Consider the following 18,041-nt stretch of genomic DNA (forward strand, 5'->3'; position numbering starts at 1 on the left):
CGGACCCAGCACCAGCCCTGGGGCTGGGAGAGGAGGGGACACGCACTTCAAATGAGCATGGGGCTGCGACTCCCCATGGGGGATCAGGGGCAGGATCCCACTTCTCTACCTTATCCAAGCACTTAGTAGTAAAGTCTAGTTCCTGCGAATTTCATCACCCAGGAAAGACCTGCTTTTCACTGTGTGCCATGAAGGGGTTGGGAAATTCTGGTTCCTGGTTCTGAAGACTGGGTGTGTGTTTTTTGTGTGTGTGTGTGTTGTTTTTTTTTCAAATACAAAGCAACGCTAGTGTGAGATTTTTTTTTTCAATTGCAAAGCAACGCTTGTGAGTGTGTGTGTGTGTGTGTTTTTCCCCCAAATGCAAAGCAACGCTCGTGTGTGTGTGTGTGTGTGTGAGTGTGTCAGAGGCCAGAGTTGACGGGCTCGGTGGCTGTCCCCGCGTGTCCCGCCGGCCGCCCCCGCCCCCTTCCTGCCCGCTCCCCGCCCGGCCCGGCCGCGCGGCGGGTGATGTCAGCGGCGCAGGAGCCGCCCGCCGGGCTCATTAGCATGGACGGCGCCGGGGCCGCCTCCCTCCGCCCGCCCGGCCCCCGGCCCCGGCCCCCCCGCGGCTCCCACAACTTTTGAGGCGGAGACTGCGCGCTCGCAGCCTCACTTCGCTGACTTCCCCGGCGGCCCGCCCGGCACCCGCCGCCGCTGCTGCCCGCGCCCCGCGCCCGCCCCGCGCGCCGGGCATGTGAGCGCGGCCGCCGCCTCCATGGCCCCGCCGCGCGCCCCGCGGGGGCCGCCGCCGCTCCCGCTGCTGCTGCTGCTGCTGCTGCTGCCCGCCGCCCCCGGGGCGCGGGGCCAGCCGTCCCCCCCGGCCCGCCGGCCGCCCGAGCCCGGCCCCGGGCGCGAGCCGCTGCCGCCGGCGCCGCCGCCCACCGCGCCCCCCGGACCCCGCCGGGCGGCCCCCGCGCCGGACGCCGCCGCCCCCCGAGGCGGGAGCGCGGGTGAGTGAGAGCCGGAGCCCGCGCCCCGGAGCCCGGGCTGGGGGCGTGGGCGCGCCCCGCTCCGCACCCCCGCCCCGGGCCCCGCGCGCCCGGGTGGGGGCCCCCGCGGACCGGTGCGGACTGTGCGGACGCGGGAGCCCGAGGGCTGGCTGGGCGGGGGGAGGCACCGGCGGGTGGAGTGGATTTCCTAGACCATCTCGCTGGTGGCTGGGCTGGGGGGTGTGACCATCCTGTTTTCCCTCCACCCCTTGGAAGGAAACTTATCTCCCAGGATGGACCCCGGGGCCCCAACCCCACAGACACAACCTACCCCCACCCCCATTAAAAAGAAAGAAAAGGGGAACCCCCCCAAACCTTCCCGAGCGCCGCTACCACCTCTCTGAGGGGTGACCTCCGGCCTGTCCAGTCCCCAATTCAGTTCTTTTCCTCTAAGATAAAGAAGTGGCCTCTTTCAGGCACAGAGCCTGACTTTCGGATATAAATAACTAATTTTTAAAGAACTCCGGTCCTTGGGATAGTGTAAAGGACAAAGGATGTAACTGGAAACAAAACACTCCACTGGTTCACTCTAAAAGCTGAAGGACTGGGGGAGTGAGGGGAGGGGGCAGGGGTGAGGTGGGGGGTTGCAAGGCAAATGCTGACAAGGGGACTGTCCCTGGGTCTTTTCCTCCGCTTTCTCTACATGCACAGCCCCTGTCCGACCTGCCCCCGAGGACCTGCCCACCCCCCTCCGGTCCTTTTCACCCAGTTCCCTCCTCAGGTCTGGGAGAAATGCTAAAGACGCAGGGAAACTCCAGCCACGATACCATGGTGACCTTGGGGATGCCACCTCTTTGGATCTGTGTCTCCATCTGTGATAGGGAGGCAGTGATCCCTGCTCCTCCCGGCCTCCTAGTGATGATGTGACAAAATGAAAGTAAAAATAATGGAAAGTGCTTTGAACCAAGTCAGCACTGTGGTTGGCGGTGGGAGCCAGTGCCTTCCTGTGAGTGACACAGGCACGGCCTCTCCCAGGGTTACCCCGGCCAAGCAAGGCTGCTTCTCACACCAGATGCCCATGTGGGGTTTAAGTGAAGGCTGAGAAGATTTTATCTCCCTAGTTGGCACTTCACTTACACAAACTTTGTGGTAGAGGAATTAGCTTCCTCTAATTAAATAAAGGGGGAGAGTATTAAAAAAAAAGAAAAGAAATCTGATCCTCCAGAAAAAAACTCAACTCCACGTCCCGTAGGACTCCCGTCATTGCCAAAGGCCTTGCCTTTGAATTTCTAAGTCGCTGGCATAGGGTGGAGAAACTGAGGCACAGTCAGGGCCGGGAGAAGATAAAGAAAGCCCGGCTGGAGACACACCCACAGGGGCTCCGATTGTAAATGACCTACAAGGCGCATTGTGTTGAGGTCCGCGGGAAGGAATTGAGAACATAAAGGAGCGCGTTTCCTGGCTTTCTGGCGCTAGGGAAGGAGCTAAGGAGCGCCGTGGTGTTCTGTGAGTGAGCGGAGCGCAGGGCACGGAGGCCGTGTCAGGGGAGACGCCGGGCACCGGAGGCTGGTTCCTCTGGCTGGTCCTCAGGCTTTCTTAGCTCCGGCCCTCATCTTCTTAGCAGTGTTTCCCAGAGTGTGGTCCGCGTACCCCCAGGGGTCCGGGAAGAGTTTGGTGGGGGTACGCGTTGCACCGGAGTTCGGTGGGGATATGCACTGCACCGTGCTTAGCTGCGCCTAATTCTACGTTCTCATGAGTACGAGGGGTACTCAGCGTTACGAAAATTATAGAAGGGGTACACATATGTCAAAAGTTTGGGAAACACTGTCTTAGCGGACGGGTGGGAGGGATGATGGCTTGCAGGAAGGTGGTGGTGGGGACTTTGGCTGGCTGGAGCTGGCCATGAGTTTCCTCTTTTCTTTTCTTTTCTTTTCTTTTCTCTTCTCTTCCCTTCCCTTCCCTTCCCTTCCCTTCCCTTCCCTTCCCTTCCCTTCCCTTCCCTTCCCTTCCCTTCCCTTCCCTTCCCTTCCCTTCCCTTCCCTTTTCTTTTCTTTTTCTCTTCTTTCTTTCTTTCTTTCTTTCTTTCTTTCTTTCTTTCTTTCTTTCTTTTCTTCTTTCCTTCCTTCCTTCCTTCCTTCCTCTTTTTCTTTTAAAAAATAGATTTTATTGATTTTTTTTACAGAGAGGAAGGGAGAGGGGGACAGAGTTAGAAACATGGATGAGAGAGAAACATCCATCAGCTGCCTCCTGCACACCCCCTCCTGGGGATGTGCCCGCAACCAAGGTACATGTCCTTGACCGGAATTGAACTTTGGGACCCTTGAGTCCGAAGGCCGACGCTCTATCCACTGAGCCAAACCGGTTAGGCCGTCTTTCCTTTTCTTATGGCTGGGAATCCCTACAGGTCTCAGAAAGCTAGGGGTTAGTCACACAGAGCTGGGCGTTACAGGGAGCGGGGCAGTGGGGGGAAACTGGCTTAGGGGGACTCAGCAGGTGAGAATCGGGGCTGAGCTTTTTCTTCTGGCCCAGGACTCCCTCTCTGCTTTACCTGACCCACCTGCCCTCACAGGCTCGGCAGAGGACTCTGCTCGTCTTGGCTTTACAACCTCCCCAGTTTGATTCCTGTTGGCAGATGAGTGAGATGGAGACTTCAGGTGCCTGAGATCTGGCGGAACGCACGGGGAGTCCCAGAGAGCAGGCCGGCAGGAGGCGGGGTAGTCCCACACGTCTCTTACTTAGGAGGGTCTGCCCTGGTGCCCCCCGAAGGCCGCCCATGGGTGATCTAAGGCTAGATCTCCAGGGGGGTGTTAGAAACCGGGGTTAGAAGAGAGGACACTGGTTACCTATTGAAAACCTGTTTAGAAGCTACTGGCGTGACTGAGGATTCAGGCATGACCTGTGCTTGTTTCCTGGTGCTGGCTCAAACGATGCCACTTCACCGGGAAAGAAAGCACCAGAGAACTGTGTTGCCTGACTTCAGTGGGTCTGAGTTTCCTAATAACCCCCAGGGATTTTCTTCGGGCCCTTGGATTGGCCGTCATGGATCACGAGGTACATTCAGTTAGCGCCCAGGGCAGCGGTCTCCACGCTGAGGGGCCTGAGGAGGCGTCCGCACTGCGTCCCATGGTCCCATGGGCGTAGCTGCCGTCTCAGCAGCCGGCAGATGGCCGTCCAGGCTGTGCACCCGCGTTTTTGTGTGTATGTTTGGGGAGGTGCGCCCTCCTGCTGGTAATGAGTCTGAGCCTAACAAAGAAAGCGTTGCACTTGATGGTTGGGGAAGCTGTGTGCAGCCCCTTCTGCTACAGGAATGCTGGCCAGAGGCCGGCCCTCTGGCTTGGGTGGAGGGAGGTGTCCTTCTCTTCCCCGGGGCCATTTCTAGCCCTTTGCCTCCTCCTGATAAAGTCGAGGTTCTCACTGTTCGGGTAACCGCACTTGCATTCTGTCTATGGGTTGTTGGCTGCGAGGCCCAGGAGAGCAGGGCCCCACCCCACCCCACAGCCATCGTTAAGCTTTCTGGGCTCACCTATCGCCTGCTGGCTGTTTAGCTGAAGTTGTTGCTGGTAATCCAGCCGTTGGAGATAGAGAGGATGACAAGTCCTGGGGATTTGCTTTTAGCCGTGTGTGTGTGTGTGTGTGTGTGTGTTAAACAACCCAGGGCTTCTAAACCACAGATTTAAGCTGGTTTTTATAGGTGTTTGCAGTTTACAGGCCATGCTTTAATTGGCTTTAACTGGGAGGTCTGCAGATGGGGGGGGAGGGGAGGCTTAAGTCATAATGAAAGTCAGTGCAGGAGGAAAGAACTTTCCCGCCCAAAAGGGAAATGACGCTGAGGAGCTGAGCAGCCAGCGCAAGGAATAATAATCGTAGAAAAATGCAGTTCCCTGGGGAAAAGGAAGCGCTGTGAGCCCAGTCCCTTCTGGGCTGTTCCATAGCTGTCCCCTGAACTGCTGTAACTTTGTGGGGCCAGCGTGGTCGTTAGGCTGCAGCTGCTGGGGAAGCCAGGACACGGGGCAGTGAACACCGGAGCCGGGCAAGAGGCAGCCCCGCAGGGCAGGGAGCAGAAGGCAGCCAGGCGTTCCTCTAGGAGTCTGGCCACCTCCGTCCTGGCCAAGGCCGGGGGAGTGGCGGGTGGTGGTGGGGATTCCTGAGGAGCCTTGCTTTGATGGAGGGTTGTCCCAAATAGGACGGGTGTGGGGAAAGGGACTCTCCATGCCCGTGTGTGTGTTTAAAAAGCCACATCCTTGTAACCTGGCAAAGACCCTTTTATTGCTTCCCTCGGCGGCGGCGGCGTGGGTGCCATGGCTGGACTGCTGTTTTCTGCCCACGAGCGGAATGGTGTGGGCAGCGGGGAGAGTGCAGGTGTCGGATGCCCAGCCGGGCAGTGACGCAGCCTGCCCTCCCGGTGATCCCCCGCGCCTTCCAGCAGCTCTGCCCAGCTGGCGGAGGACACCGCGCTTGGAGTTGACTAGTTCCAGAGTCGCTCTGAAAGCAAGCAAGCAGAGAACAGATGGCAGTCAAGTTTTCACGAGTCCCTATTGTCTTCTTCAGGGGCTCCCCAGGCCCCTTGGGTATACACATTGGTTTGGGCTGCAATACAGGCCTCTCCCTTTGAAGAAGCCTAGGGAAGTGCCGGGGAAGGAGACTGCTGTTGCTCCCTCTTTGGACTTCACGCCTTGAGCACGTACGTACCTGTGGTGGGAGCCTGCCCGGTCCTCGTCCCAGTCAGACTGAGCGCTGGCGAGGTTCGATCACCCGGTAAGCGGAGGAGGCAGCGTGTGAACCGGTTTGACCAAGTGGATTTGCGCTTGTCACCATGCCATGCAGCATCAGTTTTCCCGTCGGTAAAATGGGAGGGGTGGTTCTGATCGCTAAGTGCAGCATTCTTCTTCTGCCCTTTTCCAGCCCCTTGCTTGTGCCCCTTGTTGGAGAGTAGGGACTAAGGTTGGGTGAGGTGGGGGGATGAGGAGATGGCAGTGGTATCCGTAGGTTATGGATGCCAGAGGAAGCTACGTGAATTGTCAACCATTGTCAACCGAGCTGCAATGAATGGGTGACATTCCCAGTGGGCTCCCTCCTGGGAACAAGGCGAAGGTTCTGGGGCCGTTGCTGTGCCTATCTGTTCAGGAGGAGGAGAGGCTCAATGGTGCCCCTACTCAGATCCTGTAAAACTGTCTGCGCCCTCTTCTCCCCTCACCGTTCATCTTACATAGAAAGAAACAAAGGTATTTCTAGCCTTTTTTTCCTAGTCTTTTGCTGGCGTGTGGCAGATGTCTGTGTCATGTCTGACTGATTTATAAATCAGAAAATATTGACATTTCTACGGACGAGGAGGCTGTGCCAGGTGGTAGGGAGGTTTCAGTGCAAGTCTCCCACACTCCCCATGGTACAGGCAGTGTTTTGGGGGCACAAACATCAAACTTGTAAAAAGTGCGATGATGGCCCTAACCGGTTTGGCTCAGTGGGCAGGGGTCTTCAAACTACGGCCCGCTGGCCACATGCAGCCCCCAGGGGAGTCTGATCCTGCCCGCCAGGTTTTTTTGGGCAATGAGCGCAGCCAAGGTGTTACAGTAGGAATTATTGGGTCGGCAACTAAGTAATTGCTGGTTTCTCACATATATGGCTTCAGTTGAATTTTTAGGTTTGCAGACGTAGTACAAATGTAAAACACATTTTGTTATTTGATAGTTGGCTATTCAGCTGTTAATCAGTAAAAAAAGTTTTTTGATCTGTTTTGTAGTTTTCGTTTGGCGTTCGTTAAAAAATGGAAAATCAAAAGGAACATTTTCGTCATATTTTGCTTTTTTATTTCCTCAAAGGGAAAAACGCATCACAAGCTCATAAAAAGTTATGTGCTATTTATGGTGACGAAGCCTTAAAAGAACGGCAGTGTCAAAATTGGTTTGCCAAATTTTGTTCTGGTGATTTTTCACTCAAAGATGAAAGACGCTCTGGTCGTCCAGTTGAAGTTGATGACGCCCTAATCAACGCAATAATCAATTCGGACTGTCACAGTACAACACGTGAGATTGCAGAGAAGCTTCATGTATCACATACATGCATTGAAAATCACTTAAAACAACTTGGCTATGTTTTAAAACTCGATACATGGGTTCCTCACGAAATTAAAGAATCACAGTTAACGCAACGCATTAGCAGCTGCGATTTGCTAAAGAAACGTAATGAAAATGATCCATTTTTAAAACGACTGATAACTGGCGATGAAAAATGGGTTGTTTACAACAATATCAAGCGGAAAAGATCGTGGAGCAGGCCAGGTGAACCAACTCAAACAACATCAAAAGCTGATATTCATCAAAAGAAGGTTTTGTTATCAGTTTGGTGGGATTACAAAGGAATTGTCTACTTTGAACTCTTACCACCCAACCGAACGATCAATTCTGATGTCTACATTGAACAACTAACGAAATTAAACAATGCAGTTGAAGAAAAGCGGCCCGAATTGACAAATCGAAAAGGTGTTGTATTTTATCATGACAATGCAAGGCCACACACATCTTTGGTCACTCGGCAAAAATTAATGGAGCTTGGTTGGGATGTTTTGCCACATCCACCATATAGTCCTGACCTTGCACCATCTGATTACTTTTTGTTTCGATCTTTACAAAACTCCTTGAATGGTAAAAATTTCAATAATGATGATGATGTCAAATCGTACCTGATTCAGTTTTTTGCTAATAAAAACCAGAAGTTTTTTGAACGTGGGATTATGATGCTGCCTGAAAGATGGCAAAAGGTCATTGATCAAAATGGGCAATACATTACAGAATAAAGTTATTTAGTTCCATGAAAAAATTGTCTTTGATTTTCTTAAAAAAATCCGCAATTACTTAGCTGCCGACCCAATAGTAGTTCATATAGTCCGGCCCTCCAGCTCTCTGAGGGACCGTGATCTGGCCCCCACTTTAAAAAGTTTGAGGACCCCTGGATAGAGCGTTGGCCTGTGGACGGAAGGGTCCCAGTTCAATTCCGGTCAAGGGCATGTACCTTGGTTATAGGCACATCCCCAGTAGGGGGTGTGCAGGAGGCAACTGATCAGTGTTTTTCTCTCTCATCGATGTTTCTAACTCTCTCTCCCTCTCCCTTCCTCTCTGTAAACATTCAATAAAAATGTATTTCTTAAAAAGTGCAGTGATGCATTAGTGATTCATAAGTGGAAGTCACAGGAGGATCACACTGACCTACGGAGTGGTGTGGGCAGATGGGCTGCAGGGAGCAGAGGTGAGAGGCTGCTGGGGGTGGTGCTCCGGGGAGACTCCAAGCGAAGACGGTGTTGACGGGGGTATGGGTAGACAGAGGCGAGGCGGGCATTGGCACCAGCAAAACAGCAAACAGGAAAAAGCTCAGGACGTTTAACATGGAGGTGGTCCACAGCCAGGGAGGTGGGGCTGGGGCGGGGAGAGGGCTTGGGGAGACTTGGGCTCCGGAATAACTGGACTCATTGAAGACAAGACGGGAAAGGAGGCTCCGGGCGGGTGGTGGAGGGCGTTGGAGGCCTGACTGAGGCGTCTGTGTTTGTCACGTTGCATTGCGATGGCTTTTGGGGAAGGGGTAGTATCACTTGCTTGTCCTTTTGTGCTCGGTACTGGGGCCCCATGGATGAACCACGTGCAGATCTGCCCTCACTACAGCCAGGAGTTCTGCAGAAATCTCGAATGTTGGCGGGCATTGCATTCATACATGGGGAGAAAAAGACTGAAAACAGAGCATGGGCTAGAATGGGGGTAGCGGACCTTGAAAGGGAGCGGTGGGAGGGCTGTTTAAAAGGGTGAGGCAGGCCGAAACTGGTTTGGCTCAGTAGATAGAGCGTGGGCCTGCGGACTGAGGGGTCCCGGGTTTGATTCCGGTCAAGGGCATGTGCCTTGGTTGCGGGCACATCCCCAGTGGGGGGTGTGCAAGAGGCAGCTGATCGATGATTCTCTTTCATCGATGTTTCTAACTCTCTATCCCTCTCTCTTCCTCTCTGTAAAAAAATCAATCAAATGTATTAAAAAACAAAACAAAACGCAACTGTCAAAAAATAAATAAATAAATACATAAATAAATAAAAGGGTGAGGCAGGAGGCCCTGGTGACCGCCTGGCGGGGGGGATGCCGGGACAGTGGAGAGGCGCTGGTGTGCCATCCGAGGAGTCTGCCTGAGCTTTGGGGCTCTTCCCCCCCCCGTCCCCCCAAGGCTGTAGCTTAGGGGTGTCGAACTCAATCAGAGAAGGGGCCAAAATCTAAAATCCAGCCTAAATCGCGGGCCGAATGGTTTGCTGAACAGTCATAAACTGACAATGTCATAAACTGACAGCGGAGTGCAGTGATGACAGCGCGGTGCGGGCCACATTGCAAGGCCTGGCGGGCTGGATTTGGCCCGCGGGCCTTGTGTTTGACACATGTGCAGCTGTAGCTGGTCTCAGGGGAAGCCTCTGCAGGCAGTGGAGAATGTGGAGCCGGACTGGGGAGAAGTCGGGCCAGAGTCAGCCCGGAGGGTGGAAGCCACAGGACAAGAGGAAGCCTCCGCCTGGGTGGAGAACGCCAGTGTGGCTGCTGGGGGAGGAAGTGGCGCCAGCCCAGGGCCGGCCCCGCCTGAGGCGCATGAGGGCCGGCTGGGCAGGGTGCACCGGGCAGGGGCTGGGCAGCTGGTTTGAATAGAGGGCCCGGTTTGTGCCCAGAATGTGACGATCTGTGAAGGTACGTGCAGTGTAACGTGTATCCGTGTGGACTTGTCTCATCCGGGCACTATCCAGGTTATCGGGGAAAAGGGAGATGGGGGAGCATGAGGCCTGAGGAAAGGCCACTGGGTTTGATTCCAGAGGTTGAGGGGAGCCTTTCAGAGTTCCGGAAGAAGCCTGCTCACCGTGTGGGAAACCTCGGCAGATGTTGCCCTCTTTGGACAGTTTAGCAGTGACATGAAAGAGGCAAGTCAGGAGCAACCAGCACCCTTGATGCCCACCCTCTAAATCTGTTGTCAACTCCCCACTCTTCCCACCTCAGAAATTGGCAATATCATCTACTTCGTTACTTAAACAAGAAGCCTAGAAGCTACCCTCCAGTCTTCTCTTTTCCTCACCCTCCACTCCTTCCCTCCTTTCTTTCCTTTCCCTTCCTTTTCTCCCTCCCTCCCTCCCTCCCTCCCTCCCTCCCTCCCTCCCTCCCTCTCTCCCTCCCTCCCTTCCTTCCTTCCTTCCTTCCTTCCTCTCCAGTAGATTCCGTTTCTAGATTATTCTTTGTCTGCACTGCTCTTTTCTCTTTTCCCTGTGTGCACTGCTGCTCTCCCTCTAATCCATGCTCACGGAAGCCCAAGTGATCTTCTTAAAATGTAATTCAGGTCACCTCGCTCTCGGGCTGAAAACCCTCCAAGGACTCTGCATTGTATTATACTGAGGATAAAATCCAGCCTCCCTGCTGGAATGCAAGGTCTGCAGGATCTGACCCTGCCAACCCTCTGGCCTCATCTTGCTCCCCACCCGTCTTCTAACCACACCAGACAGCTCTTTATATGTCAGACATTTTCCTGTCCTGAGGACTAGGCACGTGGTGTCCCCTGCCTGTAGCGGAACCAGCCTCCTGGCCAGTGCAGATGCCCTAAGGCTGGAACAAGCTTGGGTGTCTGGGACGGGAGAGAAGGAAGGCCGCAGTGGCCGGGTCATGTAGTTGCCATGAGAACCCCAGGAAGGAGGTCCGACTGTCTTCTGAGCTCCATGGAGGGTTTCAGCAGAGGAGTGATGTGGACAGTGGACCGGGGGAAGACCAGAGGAAGTGACGGTGGGAAGTCAGGGCTAATTATGTGCCAGAGCCATGCTAAGCACTCATGGTGGTGGTTGAATAAATGATTGGTCTAAGAGAAAATGGGTCCAGATGTCAGAGTTGGAGGTGGAGAGAGGAATGCATGCTTGCAGTAATCTTCCTGACTGAGCTATCCTCAAGTTCCTGGATCATCAAAACACGGAGTAGGCTAGTCAATACCTTCCTGATGCTTTACCCCCCAACAGCAGTGGGAGAGTGTGCTGGACAGTCTTCCCTGGGTGAGGGAGAAGGCAGGGGCTGCCACTGGGGCAGAGCAGAGAGGCCTACATTCTTGCTCTGGGGTGGGGTGGCATCCATGGTGCCCAGCTGGGGTGCTGTGGTGGTGGAGCGTCTCTGGAGTCCAGGGTTTGGATGTAAGTATCTGAATTGTTTGCCTTTTTCTTATGTCTCCCTTCATGGCCCAGGAGCTGTCAGAGGGTGAGGAGGCTTCTCGCTTCAGACAGGGGCCCTGCTCCCTGACATTTGTTTCCCCGCCAGACCAGGGACCCTTAGCCCAGGGGGGCCTGGCTTACCATCAGTCAACAGTGAGGCCTTGAGATAACATTTTTTTTACTTAGGCTCAGGTTAAAGTGCTCACATTTTGGTATTTCCGAGCTGTGCGGTCATCTTTTTTTAAAAAAAACAAACAGTATTTTTAATGATTTCAGAAAGGAAGGGAGAGTGGGGGGAGAGAGAGAGAGAGAAACATCAACGATGAGAGAGAATCACTGATCAGCTGCCTCCTGCATGCCCCCTACTGGGGATCGAGTCCACAGCCCAAGCATGTGCCCTGACTGGGAATGGAACCCCGACCTCCTGGTTCATAGGTTGATGCTCAACCACTGAGTCCCACCAGCAGGACTTTGTGGTCATCTTTGCTTTTTAAAAATTATAACACTAATTTTTTTCTTCATTATAAACATTTTATGTGTTTGCCATACAATTTGGAAGTTAAAGAGAAAAACAAATAAAATATCTCCTATATTTCAACTACTAGAAGTATATTAAAACATTAGCAGTTCTTATTCTTTCTCATTTATATGGAATATAAAATTTTATATATCCAAATGTATATTCATATGAATATCTAGTATAACTATTATTGCATTACACCATAACATTTATTTGTTTGTTTTTGTTTTTTAGCTATTTTTTTTATTGGATATACAGACTATTTTCAGTTTTTCACTAGCACAAATAATGCTGTGATAAACATCTTTGTACATCAATTTTTGTATTTGTACCTGATTATTGGCTTAGTGTCAATTCCTGATGTGGCAAATTTAAGATACAGATAGCACTACCAAATGGTCCCTTAGAATTGTACCAAATAATACTTTCACTGGACATTTTGATTAAAACAGAACACTTTCTCCTATCCTTCTTTTTCACCCAGACATCGTCTGATAGTGCTGTATGGGGGGCAATCCCAGCATTGCTCTCCTAACCCCATTTCCTGAAACTCCTTGGGCTGGTCCGAGGCAAGTTGGAGAGAGGATGTCTCAGTGGGTGACTTGGCAGGATGTGTGGTGAGCAGGAAGCCTGGTGGGCACTGCTGGTGGAAGTGGGTTCCTCTGGAGGATCTAGCAAGCTTTGCTGTGGGTGTGCCGAGGTGACTGCATCTGGGCAGGGAAGTAGCCTAGCAAAGTGTTTTGGCAAAGTGCAGAGACAGGAGGCAAGCAGTGTTTTAGAAGGAACCGGAGTGCGAAATTTGGGATGGGACAAGAGAACGCCACAGGGACCAGCATCTTTCTGAATTAGAGCCATTTCATTGGCAGTGATGGATGCTTTAAATTGTGGAGTACTGGGCAAAATTAGATTTTAGGTTTTATGTCTATGAGAACATTTTGAGAATTTTAGACTCAGCGTCAGAAGGGACCTTAAAGGGCCCATCTTTGTTCATTAAATGATGGAAAAGCCTCTTCCCAAAATGGGGAGGAAAGAGAAGGCTTCCGTATCATTCCAGAGCTCCACTCTTTGGCCTCTTTCCTTCCCTAGTTAATTTCCAGCCGGAGTCAGTGAGTCTCTCACTTGATGCTCAGAAACGTTTGGTGTCTTTGTTCAGGGCATGATGCAAAGTGTGAGGTCTCCTTCGATTGGGAGATTATTTGATAAATCCAGATGCTTCCAGCCAACTCGCAGACACAGGGAGTCCTGGAAGGTGCTGGAAACCAGGGAAGCTGTTTCACAACCCCCATCGTGACGGCCAGAGCTGCAGCTGGGGTGGAAATGGTACTCCAGCAGCCCAGAGTGGCCAGAGGTGAAAGCTGGTCCAGAAGTTCAAGTTCTGGCTCATCCTCTTCGTCAGCCTGACTTTGAGCAAATCACACCCACTTTCGGGCCTCTGTTTCTTTATTATGAAATGAGGGGTTGGTCCATCGCAAGCTACATCTCCGTTCCTATGAGGGCCCACCTTTGTCCTATGAACCTCCTGACTTCCGCAATGCTGGCGTGAAGTGTGAGGAGATCAGGGTCCGGGAGCTGGGAGCCTGTGGAGGGTCGAGGAAAGGTACCTCACAGAGGATCTGCATGTACCCCTGCAGGTGAGCCTTCTACAATAGAACTCCAGCTCCTTGAGAGGAAGCAGAGGTTCTATCCATCTTTGTTCCCTGGTGCCTAGCATGGGCCTCAGGGCGGGGGTTGCCAGATGTGGTGGGAATCTCCCTTATCCATGTCCCACACAGAAAGAGAGATGAATGAACCGGTTCTAAGTGGAGGCAGCCAGGGATTGAGAAATAATGAAAGAAAGAAAGAAGGAAAGAAGGAAAGAAAGGAAAGGAAGAAGGAAAGAAGGAAAGAAGGAAAGAAAGGAAAGGAAAGAAAGGGAGAAAGGGAGAAAGAAAGAGAAAGAAAGAAAGACAGGCAAAAATAGAAGCAAGCTGGGAGCCAGGTGGGACGCCATTCTCTCTGATGGAGAGGCAGCAACGATGACCCTGAGTCCAGGCGGCACATTTATTCTATACCCCCAAATACCAGGAAGTATCACCAAAACTTAGGATCAAAAGAGCTTATTTGCATTCTTGAGTAAGCCAGAGCATTCCTGGTGCTTGACTGGATTTACATATCTAGACCCGCCCCTGCCGACACCTGGGCTGACATGAAGGCCAAGCTGATTATACTTTCCGCCATCTTGGGGAAATGTGTATCCAAGACATGGCTCTGCCAGTCGTCTCGTACTCAGCTGACAACAATTTAAAGAAATGCCCATGTGCCTTCCCAGGCGGCCTTCTACCCTAAGCCCGAGGAGCACTGTCCACCTGCAGCCTCAGCTGCCTCGTGGTACCGCAGTCACTCCCGCACCACGCAGTCTGGGATTCCTGTCATAGGAGCTGGCAAGACACCTGCCATGTCTACAGAGGCTGTTAAACATGGACACTGTTTTTTTCTTCAGTATTTTGTTTCTGGGGTACTTGTGCTCCGTGGAACTATTCTGGCTTTCCTGCCATGTAAGAATGTTTGAGGGAAAGCTCACAGTCAGGTGGGGCTGCTGGGGGCGTGAGGGAGGCTCTGACCTCACTGGAGACCCGGAAGAGCAGCGACGGCCCCTCCCTGCGCTGGAGTGGAGTTGGGTGGCTGGAGGCAAGGAGATGGATCTTGTAAGTTGGACAAGTTTCTGCTCAGGATCTTTGCTAAGTTGGGAAATGAAGACCAAGGAGGAAGAGACCAGAAGCCAAGGTCAAGCTCCCCGGTTGGCCCTGCACCAACCTGGGCCATCGAACTGAAGCAGTCACATTGGGGGAAGAGTTGGAGGAAGGAGCAGAGAGAGATGCTGGTGGGAGGATAGTTTTTTTGTTTTTTTTTTAATTGATTTTAAAGAGGAAGGGAGAAGGATAGAGAGATAGAAACATCAATGATGAGAGAGAATCATTGATCAGCTGCCTCCTGCACACTGGATTGAGCCCATGACCCAGGCATGTGCCCTTGGCTGGAATCGAACCTGGGACCCTTCAGTTCGAGGCCGATGCTCTATCCACTGAGCCACACCGGCTAGGGCAGGAGGATAGTCTTTGCACAAGGTCATGATGAGTGATTATCGTGTGTTAGGCCAGTATTGAAAACCACTCCTTTTTCCTTCCCTGAGTGGCCAGAGGAGACAGAAACAGCTTCAACTTGGGGGCGAGTGTCACTCCTGTAGGCTCTGGGGTGAGGCTACATGGTGAGACTTTTTCTGGGATCCCCTTTTTCCAGGGTGTGGATAAGAGCCTTGCTGGCTTTGCCGTCACCGACCTGGGAGGTCCTGGCTTGGGGGCCAGATGGCTCAGTTCAAATCCCAGCAGTGCCACTTGCCGGCTGTGGGGCCTTGGGAGGTTACTCAGCCTCTCTGTGCCATCCGTTTCTCATCCGCCAAATGGGTTACTAGCAGGCCTCCCTCAGGGAAGGTAAGTGTCACGTAACCCCTGCCCAGCGGATTGCTCAGGGCCTGGGCAGGAGTGCTCTGCAGACCTCCAGCTCCTTGAGAGGAAGCGACAGGTTCTATCCACCGTTGTTCCCTGGTGCCCTGCACGGGCCTCCTTATCCAGACCATCGCGTTGATGACAGCACCCACACATCTCCGGGCTTCGTGCACAGGGGCAAGCTCTGAATGCAAAGGGCTCAAGTCTACCTTCCCAGGACCTCTGTTACCTCGTCTTTCCTCACCCTGGACCCCTGCCAGCCTCACCCCTTGGTATTCCTAGAATTTTCTCTTCATCCTTAGCCTCAGGTGCAGAGCGGAAAGAGCAAGATTTGAAGTGAGAGAAAGTAAATGCCACAGTCCTCACCTGTAATCATCCGAGGAGACCAGATTAACACACATGAAGCAATTAGGACTCCATAAAAACAGGATGATGTGAGGGTTTGCTGCGAAATAATAATACTTTAAGAATCAATCGTAACGGGACCTGTGTGCCCGGGGAACGCTCCCCTTCTGCTCAGAGCCTTTGGAGGTGTTGACACGCCTCAAGAGGTTTGAAGGAGTTGGGAGAGCCCAGAGGTGGGCTACAGGGACTCACTAGTGTTTCTTTGCAATGAAATCTCATTCTGGGTTCCACATGGGGTCCCCGCCTCCACCTCCTGCATCAGTCACAACCTCCTGCAGCAGAATCATTGATCAGCTGCCTCTTGCACACTGGATCGAGCCCGCAACCCAGGCATGTGCCCTTGGCTGGAATCGAACCCGGGACCCTTCAGTCCGCAGGCTGAAGCTCTATCCACTGAGCCACACCGGCTAGGGCGGGAGGATAGTCTTTGCACAAGGTCATGACGAATGATTATCGTGTGTTAGGCCAAAACTACTTATGTTTTTTAGATTGGGCTTTGAATTTTTGTCTGTTTCCAAGACAATCCAAATCCACTGACCAGGGATGAAAATTCAGGATACTGGAGAGTATCGTGCAGGCTCTGTTGAATATTGGAGACTGCGAGAATCCACCTTGAGCAATCAGCATTGTTGGAACAGGTCGGTCTTACTGGGACCCCTTTGAAGAGGCTCCTGTCCATAGGAGAGGTGACTTCTTGGGGTTTGTTAGGAATCATTAGCCGCAGGGAGAGCTCCAGAGCGCTGTTGGGGTCAGAGGACTTTCGGTCTTCACCCTTCCCTTTTTAGCTCAGCGGCGCTGGGCAGCTACCTTAGGCCTCTGGGTCTCAATTGCCGCCTGTTAACAACGGGGGTCATAATAGTACCTATTTTGCTCCTTGACGAGGCCTTTGAGGCAGAACAAATATAATTATGACTGCAAACGCAATTTGAGGTGTGGACATTGCGAGCAAGTTGAGTCACAAAACAAGGAACCGACTGTGACATTGGGCTGGGCGTTTCACCTCTGCGCCTGCGTCCACATCTGTAAGATGGAGATGCTCATCCCAGTTCTGTCCACTTCACAGGGTTTTGTGGGGGTAAAACGAATTAATCCACATGGACAAGCTTCGTAAACATGTGCTGTGTGTGTGTGTGTGTGTGTGTGTGTGCGCGCGCGTGCGCGCTTGGGTTGTTAACGCTTCCCAGAACACAGTGTCAGGACCATGCTAAGTGCGGTGGGGCTTCATGGAGAAAGCAGATGCAGGAGGGTGAGCCGAAGGTTGGGGAAGCGATGGGGAGAGGGAGAGCATGCGAGGCAACCTCAGTGGCCTTTTTCAGCCCTTCACCTCTGTCCTCTCAGCTCCTCTGGTTGCCATGGCGAACTCTGGCCCTCTCCTCCCTCCCACCCGCTGGGATGCTCCCAGTTCTGCCTGCGGCCTTCCGCCTCCAGCTCAGTTCGGTGAACATTTACCGAGCACCTCCCCTGAGCCACAGTCTTCCATAAGGGACATGGACATGTGATCGAATACGTTCTAATTGTATAACAAGATGAAGGAGTAGCGGGGGAGGGTTCTCTCTGGGAAGACTTCCTGGAAGCGGTGGCGTCTGAGCTGGTTGTGAGAAATGGGCCAGGTTTTGCCAGAATGCCGAGGGGAAGGTGAGCAGGGGAGTCCAGGCAGATAGGACGGCAGGAATAGAGGAACGAGGTGTGGAGGGAAAACTCAGCATGGCTTCCCCCATCTTCCTGGAGCGGGTGCCTCTCAGAGCTGTCTGCCTCCTCTGCAGAAGTCCAGGTCCCGGCCTTCAGCTGCCTGCCAGACATCCACCCACACAGCAGGTGGCGGTTCAAATGCAGACATGTCACCCTCTCCTCCGCCATCACCCACCCCCCCTTGGGTTATTCTTAACTCACCGACGCCGCTGTGGCACAGCCGTCTTTGCCTTGCCTTTTCTTACTTGTGCGATCACTGTCGACTCGCCCCTCCTCTCTTCCTTCCCTCTCCCAGTTCCGTCGGCTCTTCATTCCGTTTGGACCATGAGCTGCGGAGGTGGGAATGCTCCCGGTCCGTGGGAGCCTGTGGTGGGAGCCTGCGGTCCCACACAGAAAACGGCAGGTTCCTGGGTGGAGGAGCTGGGGATTAAGAGATTAGAGAAAGAAAGAAGAGACAAGAGGCAGAAATAGATTCATCAAGCTGGGCGCTAGGTGGGCGCCACCTCTCTGATGGAGAGGCAGTCACCCCCACCACAGACAACACAGCACACTTATTGGTTTCCAAAGGGGAGTTTAAGGTCAAACGGAGTTTCGGGTGTGCCCAGGTCCTATTCATCAAGATCTGGGTAAGCTCCTCATTTTTTGGTACAAGATTTAGCATATCAAGACCTCGGTAAGTCAAGGTCCTATTTGTTCCTCATTCCAAGCACATGGATAAAGATAAGAAATCGGTACTGATAACAGGATTCTGCCAGTGCCCTGGGGCTCAGCTGATAAGAATTAAAGGAATGTCC

General features: G+C 52.9%; 1 protein-coding gene across 1 annotated transcript in view; it reads left to right on the top strand.

Moving 5' to 3' along the window:
- Positions 1-635: 635 nt before the first annotated feature.
- Positions 636-18,041, top strand: part of HEG1 (heart development protein with EGF like domains 1) — a 99,012-nt gene continuing 81,606 nt past the window's right edge. The window contains exon 1 of the mRNA XM_084871501.1: positions 636-989. Coding sequence (XP_084727627.1) covers positions 755-989 — 235 coding nt within the window. The 5' untranslated portion in view covers positions 636-754. The remainder of the gene's footprint in view (positions 990-18,041) is intronic.

The sequence above is a fragment of the Pipistrellus hanaki genome (assembly GCF_964339955.1).
Source record: "Pipistrellus hanaki genome assembly, chromosome: 2".
In the NCBI taxonomy this organism is placed as follows: Eukaryota; Metazoa; Chordata; class Mammalia; order Chiroptera; family Vespertilionidae; genus Pipistrellus; species Pipistrellus hanaki.